General features: G+C 42.2%; 1 protein-coding gene across 2 annotated transcripts in view; it reads right to left on the reverse strand.

The window, feature by feature from the left end:
* Window positions 1–609: 609 nt before the first annotated feature.
* The window catches only part of LOC128802379 (ubiquilin-1-like), a 52,908-nt gene continuing 38,606 nt past the window's right edge, over window positions 610–14,911 (reverse strand). The window contains exons 9-11 of one of the 2 annotated variants that reach the window (XM_053968698.1): window positions 3,977–4,092; window positions 3,480–3,648; window positions 610–1,774 (exon numbers count right to left, since the gene is read on the reverse strand). In XM_053968698.1, the coding sequence (XP_053824673.1) occupies window positions 1,622–1,774; window positions 3,480–3,648; window positions 3,977–4,092 (438 nt within the window). In that variant the 3' untranslated portion in view covers window positions 610–1,621. Of the gene's footprint in view, window positions 1,778–3,479; window positions 3,649–3,976; window positions 4,093–14,911 lie in introns of both variants that reach the window. The other variant, XM_053968697.1, reaches the window with a different exon arrangement.

Genomic DNA, 14,911 nt, shown 5'->3' on the forward strand with positions numbered 1-14,911 from the left:
GCTTTTAACCCCCTGTGTTCTCAGAGGCGTGTCCATGCCTTTAGTGGTCACTCCAGGTGCCAGTATCCAAACCTGACCACTGATTGGTTTGACCCTAACTTTCTGAAAAAATTAACTTCCATGTCAAACCACGACAAAAAGAAGGTGTACTCAACACTCTTCTTTATATCCCATTATAAATTTTTTTCCTTTAACTTATTAACAATTTTGAGTCAAAGCCAGTAAGTTTAAACCATTTGAAAGCAAAGGGTTTTTAGAATTAACTGACTTTATATATGTGCCAAAAGAAAAGATTGTTCAAATTAAGTGTCTAATGCAATACCAGAATTAAATCAGAATGTTCACAATTACACTGACACCAAAGATCAATAAAAAGCAAGTGCTATTCTGTAACACACAGCAGAATGCTTTATTTCACTGCTTTTACTTTATCTAAATAATCTTCAGTATCACATGACCCTTCCCCTCTGTCCTCCACTTTATACTTGCAAGTATTGTTAATCTTAGCCCAAAGTCTGCAAATAGTCCCAAAGCTAACACTTAAAAGGTCAGTCATCTTGAATGCTGGATAATCACCAGTTGCAAACACATTGAAACAAAATGCTTAAATACTTTTAAATTAATTTATTACCTGTGCACAAGAGGTAACTACCAATAAAAACTCAAAAGATATACAGTATTTTTTTACATGGTGGGTAAAAGTAACTAGAATATCACATGACAATGGCTGAAAGTAATGTTTCCAAATACAAATCATAATGCATGTTAGAATCTCAGTGGAACAAGACAAAATGCCTTAGAAGACAGTTTCAGAGCACGAGGCAGTGCTCCTTTAATTCGCACAAAGGTAATTTACAGTTAATCTGTAACAATGTTGCAATGAGACAATGTTACAGTGCAGGTTTCTTTGTGGCTAGATGTGAAGATATAACTAGAACAGCAATTCAAATATATTTTAAATGAACTTGCCCAAGTATTTTTTGTGAGATGTTTACCAAATATGCTGGAAGATTCTACACTAAGCCCTGTGTCTTACTACTTTTTTTTCCCCTGGCCTTTTTTGGTTACTTATAATTTCATTCTATTGCAATGTGAAATTTATAGAAACGAGCTGTCTCCATTGTATATGTTGTGTTTAAACTTCATACAATTAAAAGCAAAAATGGTAGATTACTCAAAGTAGTATAAATCTTACAGCATTTTTCTAGCAAAAAAATACACGCCAAAATCACCATAAGCATCACTAGTACCCACACATTATAGCCTTCAATTTTTTCCTTTTTAATTTGTATCTTACATAAATTACTACTGAACATTAATGGTTTAGTAGTAAATAAATTGGACAGTTGCTAGTCAGACAAAACCTGCTTAATCAACTGTGAAAGCTGACATTGTTTCAAAAAAATAAGAAATAATGAAGAACAAAAGTGATGCATGCAAGAACTGATTGAAAATGAATCTATTCCCTATTTGAAGAAAACTACTGCACTTGACTTTAAAATGCATGACTTGGTTAAAACAAGACAAACTCAACAGTCAGAATGAAATAAAGCAACTGTTTTAAAGATTTAAGGACTGCTATCAAAAATAAATTACATTTGTTCAAGTTAAAGAAACAGTGCTATGAAAGGTGAGCACCAAGGAGCCTTTCAATAGCTGCACTGATATCTCCTTCTGTTGCCATTAGAGCTTGTAAGTTTGCTTCATGGTTCAGAAAGCCCATTGCAGTCAGCTGCTCCAGTTGTTGCTGAAATCTAACTTCTGGATTTTGTAACTGCTAAGAAGAAAAATCTCAAGCTAGAAAAGCATAAAACATATTTGGCAAAATACAGGATTTAAACATAGCTAGTTCAAAGCCACTTCTTGTGGTTCTAATTTCTGAATGCATCTTTTTCAAATTCCCCAAATTTCATTCACAACTGAATTATTGATCAAAGAAGTCAGATTAGCCTCAAATTTTAAGAGTATCTTCACTTATGTGACATTTTTGAACTACAAGAGCAGCTGTTTGTTTAATAAAAAAGGAACAGTTAAATCTGATGTGCGTCCCAAGAACAGTTTTTAATGATGTGCATGCAGACATTTTTTTTCTATTAATTAATCTAACCTAGTAATGTGGAATAGCAAAATTTTGAGAATTTCACTGTTGGCAACAGTGAATGTGGTAGGCTCTTTCTTTTTCCTTGACATAAATGTTACCTCTTTAATGCTCCAAATATTTGTTTACTAAACTTACCAAAATTCTAGTTAGGAAAAGTTCAGCATACATCAAAGTGACAGCTGTGCTTTATGAGTTGATCTTGCCCAAATAAATTGCTCATAAAATAATAGCAAAATTATCAATAATTTCAGTTGTATGATCATCACCTCAGAGACATTTGTGAAACAGCAATTATATGAAAATAATATGCTTTAGGTATATAAGGTCAGAGTAATACTGAGAAGCCATTTTTTGAAATGAGTGAGACTATTTACATAGCAACACAAGATTTTTGCACCTACTGCTAATGTTCCTTTTGTTCTACTTAAAGTTTCATCCACTGAGAAATTCCTAGCAGTATTTTAAAACTGCATATAATTCTAAACTAATAAAATGCAAACATACTGGCTGAAATGTAAATATTCCTCTCACCCCATCTGCTTCCCCCCTCCACCAGAAAAACCAAACAGAATACTGAATTGGTAGCGTAAGATCTACCAGGATAAAAATAACTATGAGAACATGGCTTCCTATAGCTATGCTTACCACCACTTTCTCATGCTTACATAATTTTTTTCTGTCAGATCAGCAAGCTGAAATGACTTATTTTGTGGCAACAGAGGAGGTAAGATTAGGACTGTCCCTTCTCCCAGCAGTTTGCCATTACACTGGATATGTATCACAATGTAATGGTGCTGTTTCACAAAGCTGCCACCTTTTCTTGACTTCTGGAACTGTCCAGAAAGCCTAAATCCCACATGGTATGTTAACACAATGTATATTGTGCAATCTGAAACTGCAGGATGTCAGGGAAGCATGCTACAAATTCAGGCCCCAAATAACCTGAGCTACAACCAGCAACACAGAAGTACAGAGACAATGATGTTCAGTATGCTTAAGTTCCTTTCTTGTCTGAGCCCACATTTCACTTGCCAGGGAACCAGTCCTCCCTTTCACACCTTAATCTTCTTTGCAGGCATTTCAGAAACTCAGGGATATGAAAATAGGTGTACCTATCAATCAACCATTCAGAGGACACTTTTAGTCAAATGTGATGCTTTCCCAGCATTGATTTGCACAGCTAGAACATCACTTTTAATCTTCCTCTGCTCTCCTTTGACCAGAAGCATTTTGTTGGTTTACAGCGGGGAAGGGGATGTGTGAGTGGGTGGTGGTGAGTGGGGGGTGGTGGTGCTCTCTGTGTGTCTGGATATTTTTAAAAACCCAAACAAAAAAATCACCAACCACATGCACACTAGAATACAGTGATCTACTTTACCTGAGCATTTGTGCCAGCAAGTGCCTGCAACATTTGTTGGACAAACTGCTGGTGACCAGGTCCAGTGGCCCCTGATACTGGACTTGTATTTTCACTGGGAATTGAACTAGGTACAGCGGACCCTGTAGGAGCTCCAGTGCTTCCCAATCCACCTAAAACAGGATTGAATCTACACAAATGACAGAGAAATACATCATTAACATAGAAAATGGCTTAGTTATCATCTCTTCCCATGCGATGTAAGTACTAAGTAAAAATTCTGTCAAATAAAAAATGGATGACAAGTAAAGCATTAAAACAAGACCATAGACCATTGCTTAAAAGTGTGTTGCAGACAAAAGTGTGACAGATTCTAAAACAAGTTGAGTGAAACTAAAAAAAGCAAGAGGAACAGTCTGTAAAAACTGGATAAACCTTTATGTGTTAAAAAGAAAGACAAAAGCTGAAAAACCCAAAACACAAAAGTCCTGATATACATTTTTATGACCAGTTCTTACCCTGGTATAAGTCCTGGTGCTTCCATTGCTAATGTCTGCAAGCCCTGCTGAATCTGTAGCAAAGCCTGCATTGCTCTAGCGTTTGACATAGCTGATAATGTGTCAGGATTCTGCATCTAAAAAACAGGAGAGAAACTCATAATTAAATAATATACAGATATTCAAAGTTGGCCTTTATCACTAGATGTTTTATAGGATCTGATATCCTTTCAGAACTTGCTGATTTTCAACTTTGTATTTAAATGTTTACATTAAATCCATCAGATTGTTTATTTTAATTTTGATAGATAACCAATGAGCTCTTCAGACTTCTTTTAAATAAGGAGAACATAAAGAAAAGTATTTTTCATTACTTCTGGTAGACTTTACCATCTTTCAAAGCCATAGGAGTATATCAGTTCAACATAATTCTAAATTAATCTCCTATATAATAATAATGGTAAAAAACAGGGCTGAATACAGTGAAACCTGACTAAGTAGTTGCCCTGAGTAACCCAAAATGTTATTGTATTTCATATCTCTCTGTGCCCAAAATTGTTACTGTCTCTTTAAGACCCAATGCCAAAGCCGGAAACAGAACCGCAGGAGACTGAGGGGAGGGGTTGCCAGAGTCCCTTTAAAAAGCCACCCAAACTGACCCGCTTTTGCATTGTGGAATTTGCTCAAGACAGAGGTTCTGCTTCATGTTTTTTTTGGTTTTTTTTTTTTTTTTCCTCTCTTGCCTTTTGCTTTTCCCTTTCGCTCTTGCTGAGAGAGCTGAGGCAGCGCGGGTAGAGGCTCCTCTCCGGAGGGGCTCGCAACAGTAGCAACTTGAGAAGCTGCATTTTGCATTCAGAAACTGTTTCAAAGTGAATTTTACAACACCTGTCGGCAGTGCAAAGATTGAGCCGGTCCTGGCTTGAGCCACCACTCATTGGTGCTCAGGTTTTCCTGTCCCCCGTTGGAGCAGACCCAAGGCAGCAGCACCAACACCGTAAGAGTCCAGTGGGTGGCAGGGGGAGGCAGCGAGCGGCAGCACTGATCTCACACATACCTGCAAGTTCTTATCTGCAACTAGAACTGCTTCATAAGTGCCTACTTACCTGGGAGGGTTTGTCCACCATTTCCCTTTTGTCTCCCAGACCACGTGGTCGCCTGTGGAGGGAGCCATCTTGGGGGGGGGGTTTGTCTGCCATTTTACCTTTGTCTTTTGAGCCATGTAGTCAGCTGTGGGGGGTACTCTGCCATTTTGTTTCTCTTTGTTCCCAGGGAGTTAATGAGATTTAGAAATTTTGTATCTAGTGATTATTTACTGTTATTTTTTGCCTGTTAATTGTGAAAAATGCATATTTTATGACTGGCTCTTCACAAATATTAAATTGAATACTAAATGTATTACGGAGGGTTATTTTGTAATACTGTATTAATCCTTTTTAAGTAGTGTGTTAAATATAGTTTAAGGTTACAACATAATGTTAAAATAGAAACTATGTGATGTAAGATATTTTTACTAGCTCAAGAAAGGGATAAGATAATCAAGAAACTCTGCACAGAGATAACAGCAACACGAAACCTGAAGAGTTACGGCCTCCTTATCGGAAAAGACAAACGTTCTTCCACCTTCTCTCCATGTTTATGGAACCACCAGGATTAAGGGGAAGAAGTTGACAAAAACCAGAAAAATTCTTAATTTGCAAGAAATTTATGCATCATGTATGAGATATATGAATATGCAACAGGCTATTGCTTTTAAGGGTTATTCCTTTGTTCGCAAGGCATGTTTTTGGCAGCTTAGTGCCCAAAAACATCCAGTCCATAATTCTTTGCTTTTTATTGTCTCGTAGTGTCCTAATCCTCATTGTCCAAATTTTTATTACTCTTATTACTATTTTTAATAACTATTTTATTACTAATAAACTTTTAAGATTTTAAAAAACAAGTGATTGGTGTTTTTCACATTAATAAACTATTATTTTTTTCACTTATATCTACTGAAAGGAATGAGAAGGAGGTGTCTTTACAAACAATGGGCCTGCTGGTAGATAAACCCAGATACTGATAGGTGAAAGAAGCAATGGGGGGGGATCCATAAATTCCAGAGCAATTCCACTAATTGACACATACTGTTATTCACTCAAGGCTGTGCTAAATCCCTGGATTAATGATGCCTATATAACTTAGGTCAAAGTTACAAGGTGCTTGAGTTATAAGATATCAATATAACCTGATATCAATATAACCTAAATCATAACTTTCTATACTTCTATAACCTGAATCATATCTTTTTGTACCTATATAATTTGATATAAATAACTTTCTATACCATGTAATGGCTAGTATATGGTTAACTAGCTGCTTAATGCTGAACAGACAAAAAAGAAGAAAAAAATTCACCAGATGGATATCTTCAGAGATAGATAAGTATAGTACTAATGAGAAATTGGCAAATGTAAAGCAAATTAGCCACAAAATAAAGAATTTAGACCAGTTAGGATCAGATGGACCAAGAAACAATGTAACTGTGCATGCTCCGAAGAAGAAGTTGAAAAGTTCAAATGCAAAGAAGACCTTGGAAGCCTTCATCAAAGACCCCCGATGATGCCTGAATTGGGGAGTCACAAGCATAGTGCAAAAGAACTATCTAATAACCATGAGATCATGCTATGTAAATTAGTTCCAGCACGTATATGATGATGTTATAGTGACATAGTAACACTAAGTAATACTTACTATATAAATATACCACAGCACTTGACAAGGGTGGGTGAGTTAGGAGGAGAAATCCCCCTCACCTCCAGCATTGCAATAAACAAATACCTGCTCTATAGACACCGGTCTATGGGGTTTTATTACCAGCCTATTATTTGAGCATCACTTAGAGAAAAAGAACAGAGACACAAAGAAGAAAAAAAAAGGGGGGGGATACACAAAGCAGAAGGGGGTCTGTATTAGGCAATTCAGAAAGTCTGTACCTATCAAGTACCTCAGTCAATGGGGAAAGAGAGAGGGAAATGCGACCAGGAAATTAGGATAAAAAGGAGGCTGTGTCCTCCAACAACTTGAGAGACCCCATAGGGAGTGCCTATGACCTCTCCCTTTATTCGAATAAAGTTACAGGACTCCTCTGTCTCCTTTTTGGACATAAACCTCTGATGTTTGTGGATTAATTTTCCTGAACAATTTGGGGACTCTTGTCTGGGATATTTCCACCATCCAGGGCAGCGGGCAGTGAGCAGAGCTGAAGGCGTGCCTCACCCAGTTTGGGTGATCAGCTCCCCTTGGTGGCCGCTGGCACTGCGCAATTGATTGGGTTCCCGAGACTGTCCAGGAGACAGACAAGTGGTGGACCAGGAGGGTCCGTGAAGAGTCCGCAGGTAAGGACCCCTGAAAATCTCAGTAGTGAGTAAAATGGGATCTTCAGGGAGCAAACCTGGGAGGGCACCCATGGAGGGTAGCAAAGGTAAAGCTGGGAAGGGGTCCCAGCAAAACAGATGATGATCCCAAAATATCTCTGAAGAATCCCTTGGAAGAAGGTTGAGTTAGTTTACACATTCTCCCAGAGGTAATTAAGGACATAGATGCCCAAAGGGGGCAATAAGAGAAAGTTGAGAAGGGGTCTCGACAATCCATGCCAGGGAGGGCAATAAGGGGAGTTGAGAAGGGGTCTTGACAACAGGGGATGGACAGATGGTGTTGGTATGTTGGGAAAGAATTGGTTGAAGGGGAGTGTGGAGAGATATGGTTGAGGCAAGGAGTGGCAGGACCAGGCATGGAGGTGTGGAACCGGGAGCATGGGCTGGGGGCCTGTGGGGGCTGAGGGGCAGCCGGGACTCAGTGCCGGGCAGTGCCTGACCCTGCCACCACCGGGCAGGGGCACCAGAGGCACCCTGGCCCCCATGAAGCTGCGGGACACCCTGGCTACCTGTGGAACAACGGAGGGTGGCAGGGGGGAGGGGGCATCTGGGCACTGGAGAAGGACAGAGACTGACTGATATATAGTGTGTGGTGAAGAGGGTGAGTGTGGGATGTGCCCATGGGGAGGACAGTGTGGGAATGCCATGGGAAACTACAGTCGTTTAGCATAAGGCATTTCCCCAGAGCACATGCCCATCACCTGTCAGTTTGTGGTTGTCATCTCCCCAAGTTCTGGAAAGTTCCCCGTTCTCATTGCTCCTAATGGTTCCCTCTGTAAACCACTCCTTCCCTTTACCCTCATTGGCCCAGTTTATGTTACCCCATCCCTGTTCCTCCCTTACACCCTCTTCCAATTGGATCATTTGTACCCTAGTCACTCCTTCCCTCCCCAGTTATATACTCTGGACCCTCCTTCCCCAGGGCTCTCAGAGTCTGCTTTCCCTGAGTGTGGTTGTCTCCCTGCTCCTATTTCTGCCTCCCTACTCCTTCGATCAATCCTCAATAAATCTGCTCGGATTCCAGCAGCTCAAGAGTCCTTCTGTCTTCCTGGTGGGGATTTTAATTACGCTATCCAGGCACCCATTGACCAGCCAACTGAGGGTCACCCTGTGGGACTCGGTCTGGGGTAGCCCATAGGTGAGCACAAGGAGGAGGAAGGAATATCTGGGAAATACAAAATGTACGTGGAAGGATTAGGATTTTCTTTTAAGGATTTTGTTTGGTTCACTGGAGAAACAAATGACTTTGAGCTGTGGGAGAATGAGTACCTACATGCAGTAGTCAGGGGGACTAGAGGAAGGGCAGAATAAGTCCCTGGATGAACTGGTTAGAAAGATAGAAAGATACAGCAAGTGTATGTAAGAAGAGATGAGGAAAAGGCAAAGGCAAAGATGATGGCAGAGTTTTTGCAGCCCCAGAGGGATAAACTGCAGGACCCAAGGGGTTCCCCAGGATAGAAGGGACAGGGTCAGCCACAAGGAAGTGACAGAAGCATTCCCTCCTCAGCAGGGGAGAGCCAACCCAAACAGCAACTGGGAAAGAATCAGCGTTCTATCTGCAGGGCAGAGGGACACTGGAAGCGGGAATGTCTGCAGACACAGCTGGATCCTCAAGAGGAGGAAGTCCAGAGGATAATGGAAATGGATTGATATGGGTGTCAGGGGCCCCCATTATACCAGGGATCCACCCCACTGGAGCCCTTGCTAACTTTTAAGGTTGGTCCGGATCGAGGTGTGTTTCCTGATAGACACAGGGGCCTCTCAAGCCACTTTGAATTTTATCCCCAGCAGGGGAAAATTGTCAAAAAGATCTTTGATTATTCAAGGGGTGAGTGGAAGGGATGAGTGGGTGCATTTTATTCAACCACTAGTAGTAGATCTGAGGAACAGGTTTGAAATGCAGGAATTTCTGTTTGTTCCTAATTGTGATTGTAATTTACTGGGAAGGGATTTGATAGCTAAAGTGAGAAGGCAAATTAGTATTGTGAAAGATGATATAGAGGCTAACACTGTGGTAACTTTGTGTGAAATGTCTGAGAAGTGTGGGCAGGCCCAGGGAAATATGGAAAATTAGATGTAGAGCCTCTCCAAATTATTTTGAAGCAACCAGGACAAGTGGTGTCTAAAAAGCAATACCCTATTTCAAGGGAGGGAAAGAAGAGATTACAGACTGTCATTGAGTCCCTACTAAAGGCAGGTCTTTTGGAGCTGTATATGCCTCCCTATAACACTCCTGTCCTGCCGGTTAAGAAACCAGACGGAACCTACAGAATGGTGCAGGATTTAAGAATAATAAATGAAATTGTCAAACCAAGGCATCCCACAGTCCCAAATTCCTATATCATCCTGAATCAGATCCCTTCTTCACATCAGTATTATTCAGTACTGGATTTGAAGGATGCTTTCTGGGGGTGTCCGATTACAGAGGACAGTAAACAGTATTTTGCCTTTGAGTGGGAACAGGAGGAAGGAGGGAAAACGGTAAAACAACAACTGACATAGACAATCCTCCCGCAGGGATATACAGAGGCACCAGTTTTGTTTGGGGAAGCCTTGCAGAAAATACTAAGAAAGTTTACTCCACCCTCAGGAATCAGGTTGTTGCAGTATGTGGATGATTTGCCTTTATTAGGGGAACAGGAAAAGGTGGTTGAAGAGGCTACTGTGAAGCTGCTTAATTTTCTTGCTAAAAAGGGACTTAAGAGTGTTTGAAAAGAAAGTGCAGTTGGTAGAAAAAAAATTAAATATTTGGGACATGTTTTGACTGGAGGTCTACAGTGTATTGATCCAGAAAGAATACAAGGAATTTAACAAGTACCATTACCAGAGACTAAAAAAAGAGTTATGGCAGTTTTTCAGAGTTGGTGTGGTACTGCAGAGCATGAATTGAAGATTTTTCTGGTTTAGCCAGACCTTTATATGACTTTTTAACCCAAAACAGTCCTAATGTTGTGGCATGGACACCAGAAGGAGAGCAAAGCTTTAGAAAATTGAAAGACAAAATGGTTAACGCCCGAGTCTTGGCTCTTCCAGACTCAGAAAAGGAATTTCAGTTATATGTGTATGTTAAACAGGGCCATGATAAAAGAATTTTGGTACAAGAGCATGGGGGAACACAGCAACCTGTTGCTTATTTTTCTAAGCTGTTAGACCCAGTGGCCAGAGGCTGGCCTCATTGTCTGCAGAACTGTTCAGCCACAGATTTGATGGTAACTGAGGCCTGAAAACTGACAGTGGGAGGATATGTGATTGTTAAAGTTTTGCATCAAGTTAAAGGTTTGTTAACTGAAAGAACGTCTGAGTGAATGACCAGTGCTTGGTTATTACAGTATGAATCTTGTTTAATGGAACAGGAGGACTTAGAATTGAGAAACTGGGAAGGGTTTAACCCAGCTTCCTGTCTAAACAGCCCTGAAGAGGGGGGCCAGGAAGAAACCCATTGTTGTACTTTGGACCTGATTAGCAAAAGAGATTTGATAATCAGAATGCCTTGGCAAGAACAAACAGAACTTTGAAGATTGCAAGAAGATTGGATCAGACTGGCGACAGGGAAGAAGATTGAATCAATTTCTACAAGTAGAAGAGATGTTGCAAAAATGTATAAGTTTGTTTGTGTGACGATTAACCCAATCGTTGCAGTAAAAATTTATTAGCCTTCCTAAAATGGTATATAAGCATATGTAGTCTACAGTAAATTTGGATTCTGATCACCTGTCAGTCGTCCCTGTCTCTCTCCATTGGCCGATAACCCATGACTGCATTCAAGTGATAGATCTCCAGACCTGGGCTAGGGAAGATTTACAAGACACTCCCTGGCCTGAGGGAGAAAATGTGTTTATTGATGGGTCTTCAAGGGTGGTAGAAGGAAAGCGAGTTACAGGGTCAGCTCAGACAGCAGAGCTGTATGCTCTTGTAGGAGGCTGTGAATTATATCGGGACAAGAGAGTGAATATTTTTATTGATTCTAAATATGCATATGGGGTGATACATGCATTTGGGAAATTATAAGAAGAAAGATGCTTATTAACCTGCAGGGGAAAAAGGTTAACTCATGAGAGCTTAATTTCTCTCTTATTGGAGGTGGTGATTTTACCAAAAGGGGTGGCAACAATACCTGTTAGGGGACACCAGGCAGGGTACTCAGAGGAAGCAATAGGTAATCAACTGGCTGATAAAGAGTCTCAGAAAGCTGCACTGTTTCCAGAAATCTTTAAGATCCTCCCCTCATTCCCAGTAGCCCCATAGCTGCCAGAGGAACTGTCTTTTCCACTAGAAGAACTTGAGATAAAGAGCCATTCAGGAACAGGAGGTGGAGCTTCCTTTGTTCATGAGTGACTGATTATAAGAGGCCTCTGGGGAGCTTGGTGACCTGACCCGGAGCGCGGCGAACAGGAACAGGCAAACAGGGCTGTGGTCACTGCAGTTTGAGCGGCAGTTCGCGCAGGAAGGGCAAGCAGGCAGGTTTGCAGGTCTTCTTGCTAGTAAGGTGTTCTGTGTGTTGTTTGAATTGTTTCTGTTGGCTGCTTGATTTTGGACTTTCTGCTAATAATGGTTTTAACACGGTCGAAAACTGTGGCTGGTGTAATGAATAAAGTTCCTGATACTCCTGGGCAGGGCCTTCCTAGTTCCCATGGCAACACTGAAACAACTAACTCTAGCTAAGTACCGATATTGAAAAGTTAATTAGCTAATTGCTCTGTTTGTTTTCTCTAAACTACCTGGAGATAACCGGCCTCCCACCCCCCCATGCTGCCATTCTGGGACTAAAATGCAAATAAAAAAACCCTTGGGAGCATGGGAGTATTTTTAGACGGATAAAGACACCCCTAAATAAAGAACTAAACACAGTAGAGGGGTCTAGACAAATGCCCTACCTGATGAAGAGGGAAACACATCCGCTGATTGACTTTTACCCGTCACCATCACCTAAAAAAGACTAGACTAGATTAGGCTGTGGGAAGAGGAGACGGAAAGACAGAGAACCCTGATGCTGCCACCACGGAAGGAGCGGGGACAGCTGTTGTTCTGGACTTCAGCAACAGACTCTGCACGCCACACCTCCTCACCCTCTGGCTGCTGGTGTGCCACAAGGAAAGAAGAAGGGACAGCTGCTGCTCTGGACTTCAGCGCCAGACTCTGCATGACTCCTTCCTTTCGGCCACCTGGGAAAGCTACAACAGTGGGGGCGAGCTCCGTGTCGGGCCCTCTGCTCAGCTGACCTTTTAATAAAGAGCTGAACATTAATAAAGGCATTAGCCCTGTTCATTTCAGCTGATACAAGTGAATGTGACCAAGTGGAGCCCTCCAAAAAGGATGTGTCTGTACAGACTCATTCCTGCCTGGAGTGTCTGAGCTTATCCATGGTTTCAGGGGGTGTTGTGGAGGAGGCCTGCCTACGGTGTGAACAGGTGAACGACCTCCTTTCACTGGTAGCTGAGCTTAGGGAGGAAGTTGAAAGATTAAGGAGTATCAGGGAAAGTGAAAGGGAAGTAGACTGGTGGAGTTCAGCCCTTACATCTTTAAGGGAGGCCCACCAAGAGCCAGAGGACTCATATACCTCTCACTCCTAGGCAATAGAAGGGTACCTGGTAGATGAAGGGGAATGGAAATGGGTCCCTGCTCGGGGAGGTGATAATAAAAATTCCTCCAGACCCCCATCCCCTAGCCAAGAGCCACCTCAGAATAGGTATGAGGCCCTGGATCGAGAGAGCCAGCCAGATGATGTAGACAAAAATGATCTGCCCAGTGAGTCTCCCAATTATGACTCATCTGTAAGATGGATCACCACCTCTAACATCAAGAAGAAAAGAAGGGTAATTGTAGTGGGTGATTCCCTTCTGAGGGGAACAAAGGGCCCCATATGTCGATCAGACCCATCCCACAGGGAAGTTTGCGGCCTCCCTGGGGCCCGGGTATGAAATATCACTGAGGGACTTCCTGGGCTGATTCAGCCCTCTGATTATCACCCACTGATGATACTCCAGGCTGGCAGTGATGAGATTGAAAAGAGGAGTGTCAAGGCGATTAAAAGGGACTTTAGGGCACTGGGTCAAGTGGTTGACAGGACAGAGGCACAGGTAGTGTTCTGCTCAGTCCCTTTGGTGGCAGAGCAAAATGATGAAAGAAATAGGAGAACTCACATCATTAACAAGTGGCTCAAGGGTTGGTGTCATCGGCAAAATTTCGGATTCTTTGATCATGGGGCAACTTTTACGGCACCTGCTCTACTGGAACCAGATGGGATACATCTCTCTGTTAAGGGCAGAAGGTTTTTAGCTCATGAACTGGCAGACCTTGTTGAGAGAGCTTTAAACTAGGTCTGAAGGGGGAAGGGGTTGCATCTGGGCTGTCTGGAAGCAGGCCCAAGGGTGGTAAGCCTGAGTTAGGAGCGAAATCAGTGGCCCAGCGGAGGTGCATGAGGAGCCCACCAGGGGAGGGACTATGGTAGACCTGTTTGCAAATAGACAGGCTGGTGGGAGATGTTGTGGTTGGAGGCGGCCTGGGGCAGAGTGATCATGAAATTATAGAGTTCTCGATATTTGGGGAAATGAGGAGGAACACGAATAAGGCTCTTACACTGGACTTCCGGAGGGCAGACTTTTGGCCTACTTAGGAGACTTAATCAGAGAGTTCCTTGGGAAGTTGCCCTTAAAGACAAAGGAGTTCAGGAAAGGTGGGCGAGCTTCAAAACAGAGATCTTGAGGGCACAGGAACAGACTGTCCCTCTGTGCTGAAAGATGAATTGACAAGGCAAATGTCCAGCTTGGATGGGCAAGGAGGTTTTGAAGGAACTTAACAATAAAGGGAGGATGTATCATCTTTGGAAGGAGGGTCAGGTCTCTCAGGAAATATTTAAGGGGGCTGCTAGAGCATGTAGGAAAAAATTAAGGAGGCCAAAGCTCAGTTTGAACTTAAAATGGCGACTTCTGTAAAGGATAATAAAAAATGCTTTTACAAATATATTAATGGTAAAAGGAAGGGTAAAAGTAAAATTTGCTCTTTACTGGATGAGGGAGGGAATTTAGTAACTGCAGATGAGGAGAAGGCAGAAGTGCTTAACACCTTCTTTGCCTCAGTCTTTAGTGGGAAGACGGATTGTCCCCAGGACAACTGTCCTCCTGGGTTGGTTGATGGTGTCAGGGAATAGAATGGTCCCCCTGTTATCCAGGAGGAGGCAGTCAGAGAACTGCTGAGATGCTTGGATATTCATAAATCTATGGGACCAGATGGGATCCATCTCAGGGTGAAGAGGGAGCTGCCATATGAGCTTGCAAAGCCACTCTCCATCATTTACCAACAGTCTTGGCTCACTGGTGAGGTTCCAGATGACTGGAAGCTGGCCAATGTGATGCCCATTCACAAAAAGGGTAGGAAGGAGTATCCTGGTAATTATAGTCCAGTTAGCCTGACCTCAGTACCCAGTAAGGTAATGGAACACTTTATATTGAGTGTCATCACGCAGCACTTACAGGATGGCCAGGTTATCAGAACCAGCTAGCATGGGTATAGGAGGGGTAGGTCATGTTTGACCAACTTGGTCTCC

The sequence above is a fragment of the Vidua chalybeata genome, chromosome W (assembly GCF_026979565.1).
Source record: "Vidua chalybeata isolate OUT-0048 chromosome W, bVidCha1 merged haplotype, whole genome shotgun sequence".
NCBI classification, from domain to species: Eukaryota; Metazoa; Chordata; class Aves; order Passeriformes; family Viduidae; genus Vidua; species Vidua chalybeata.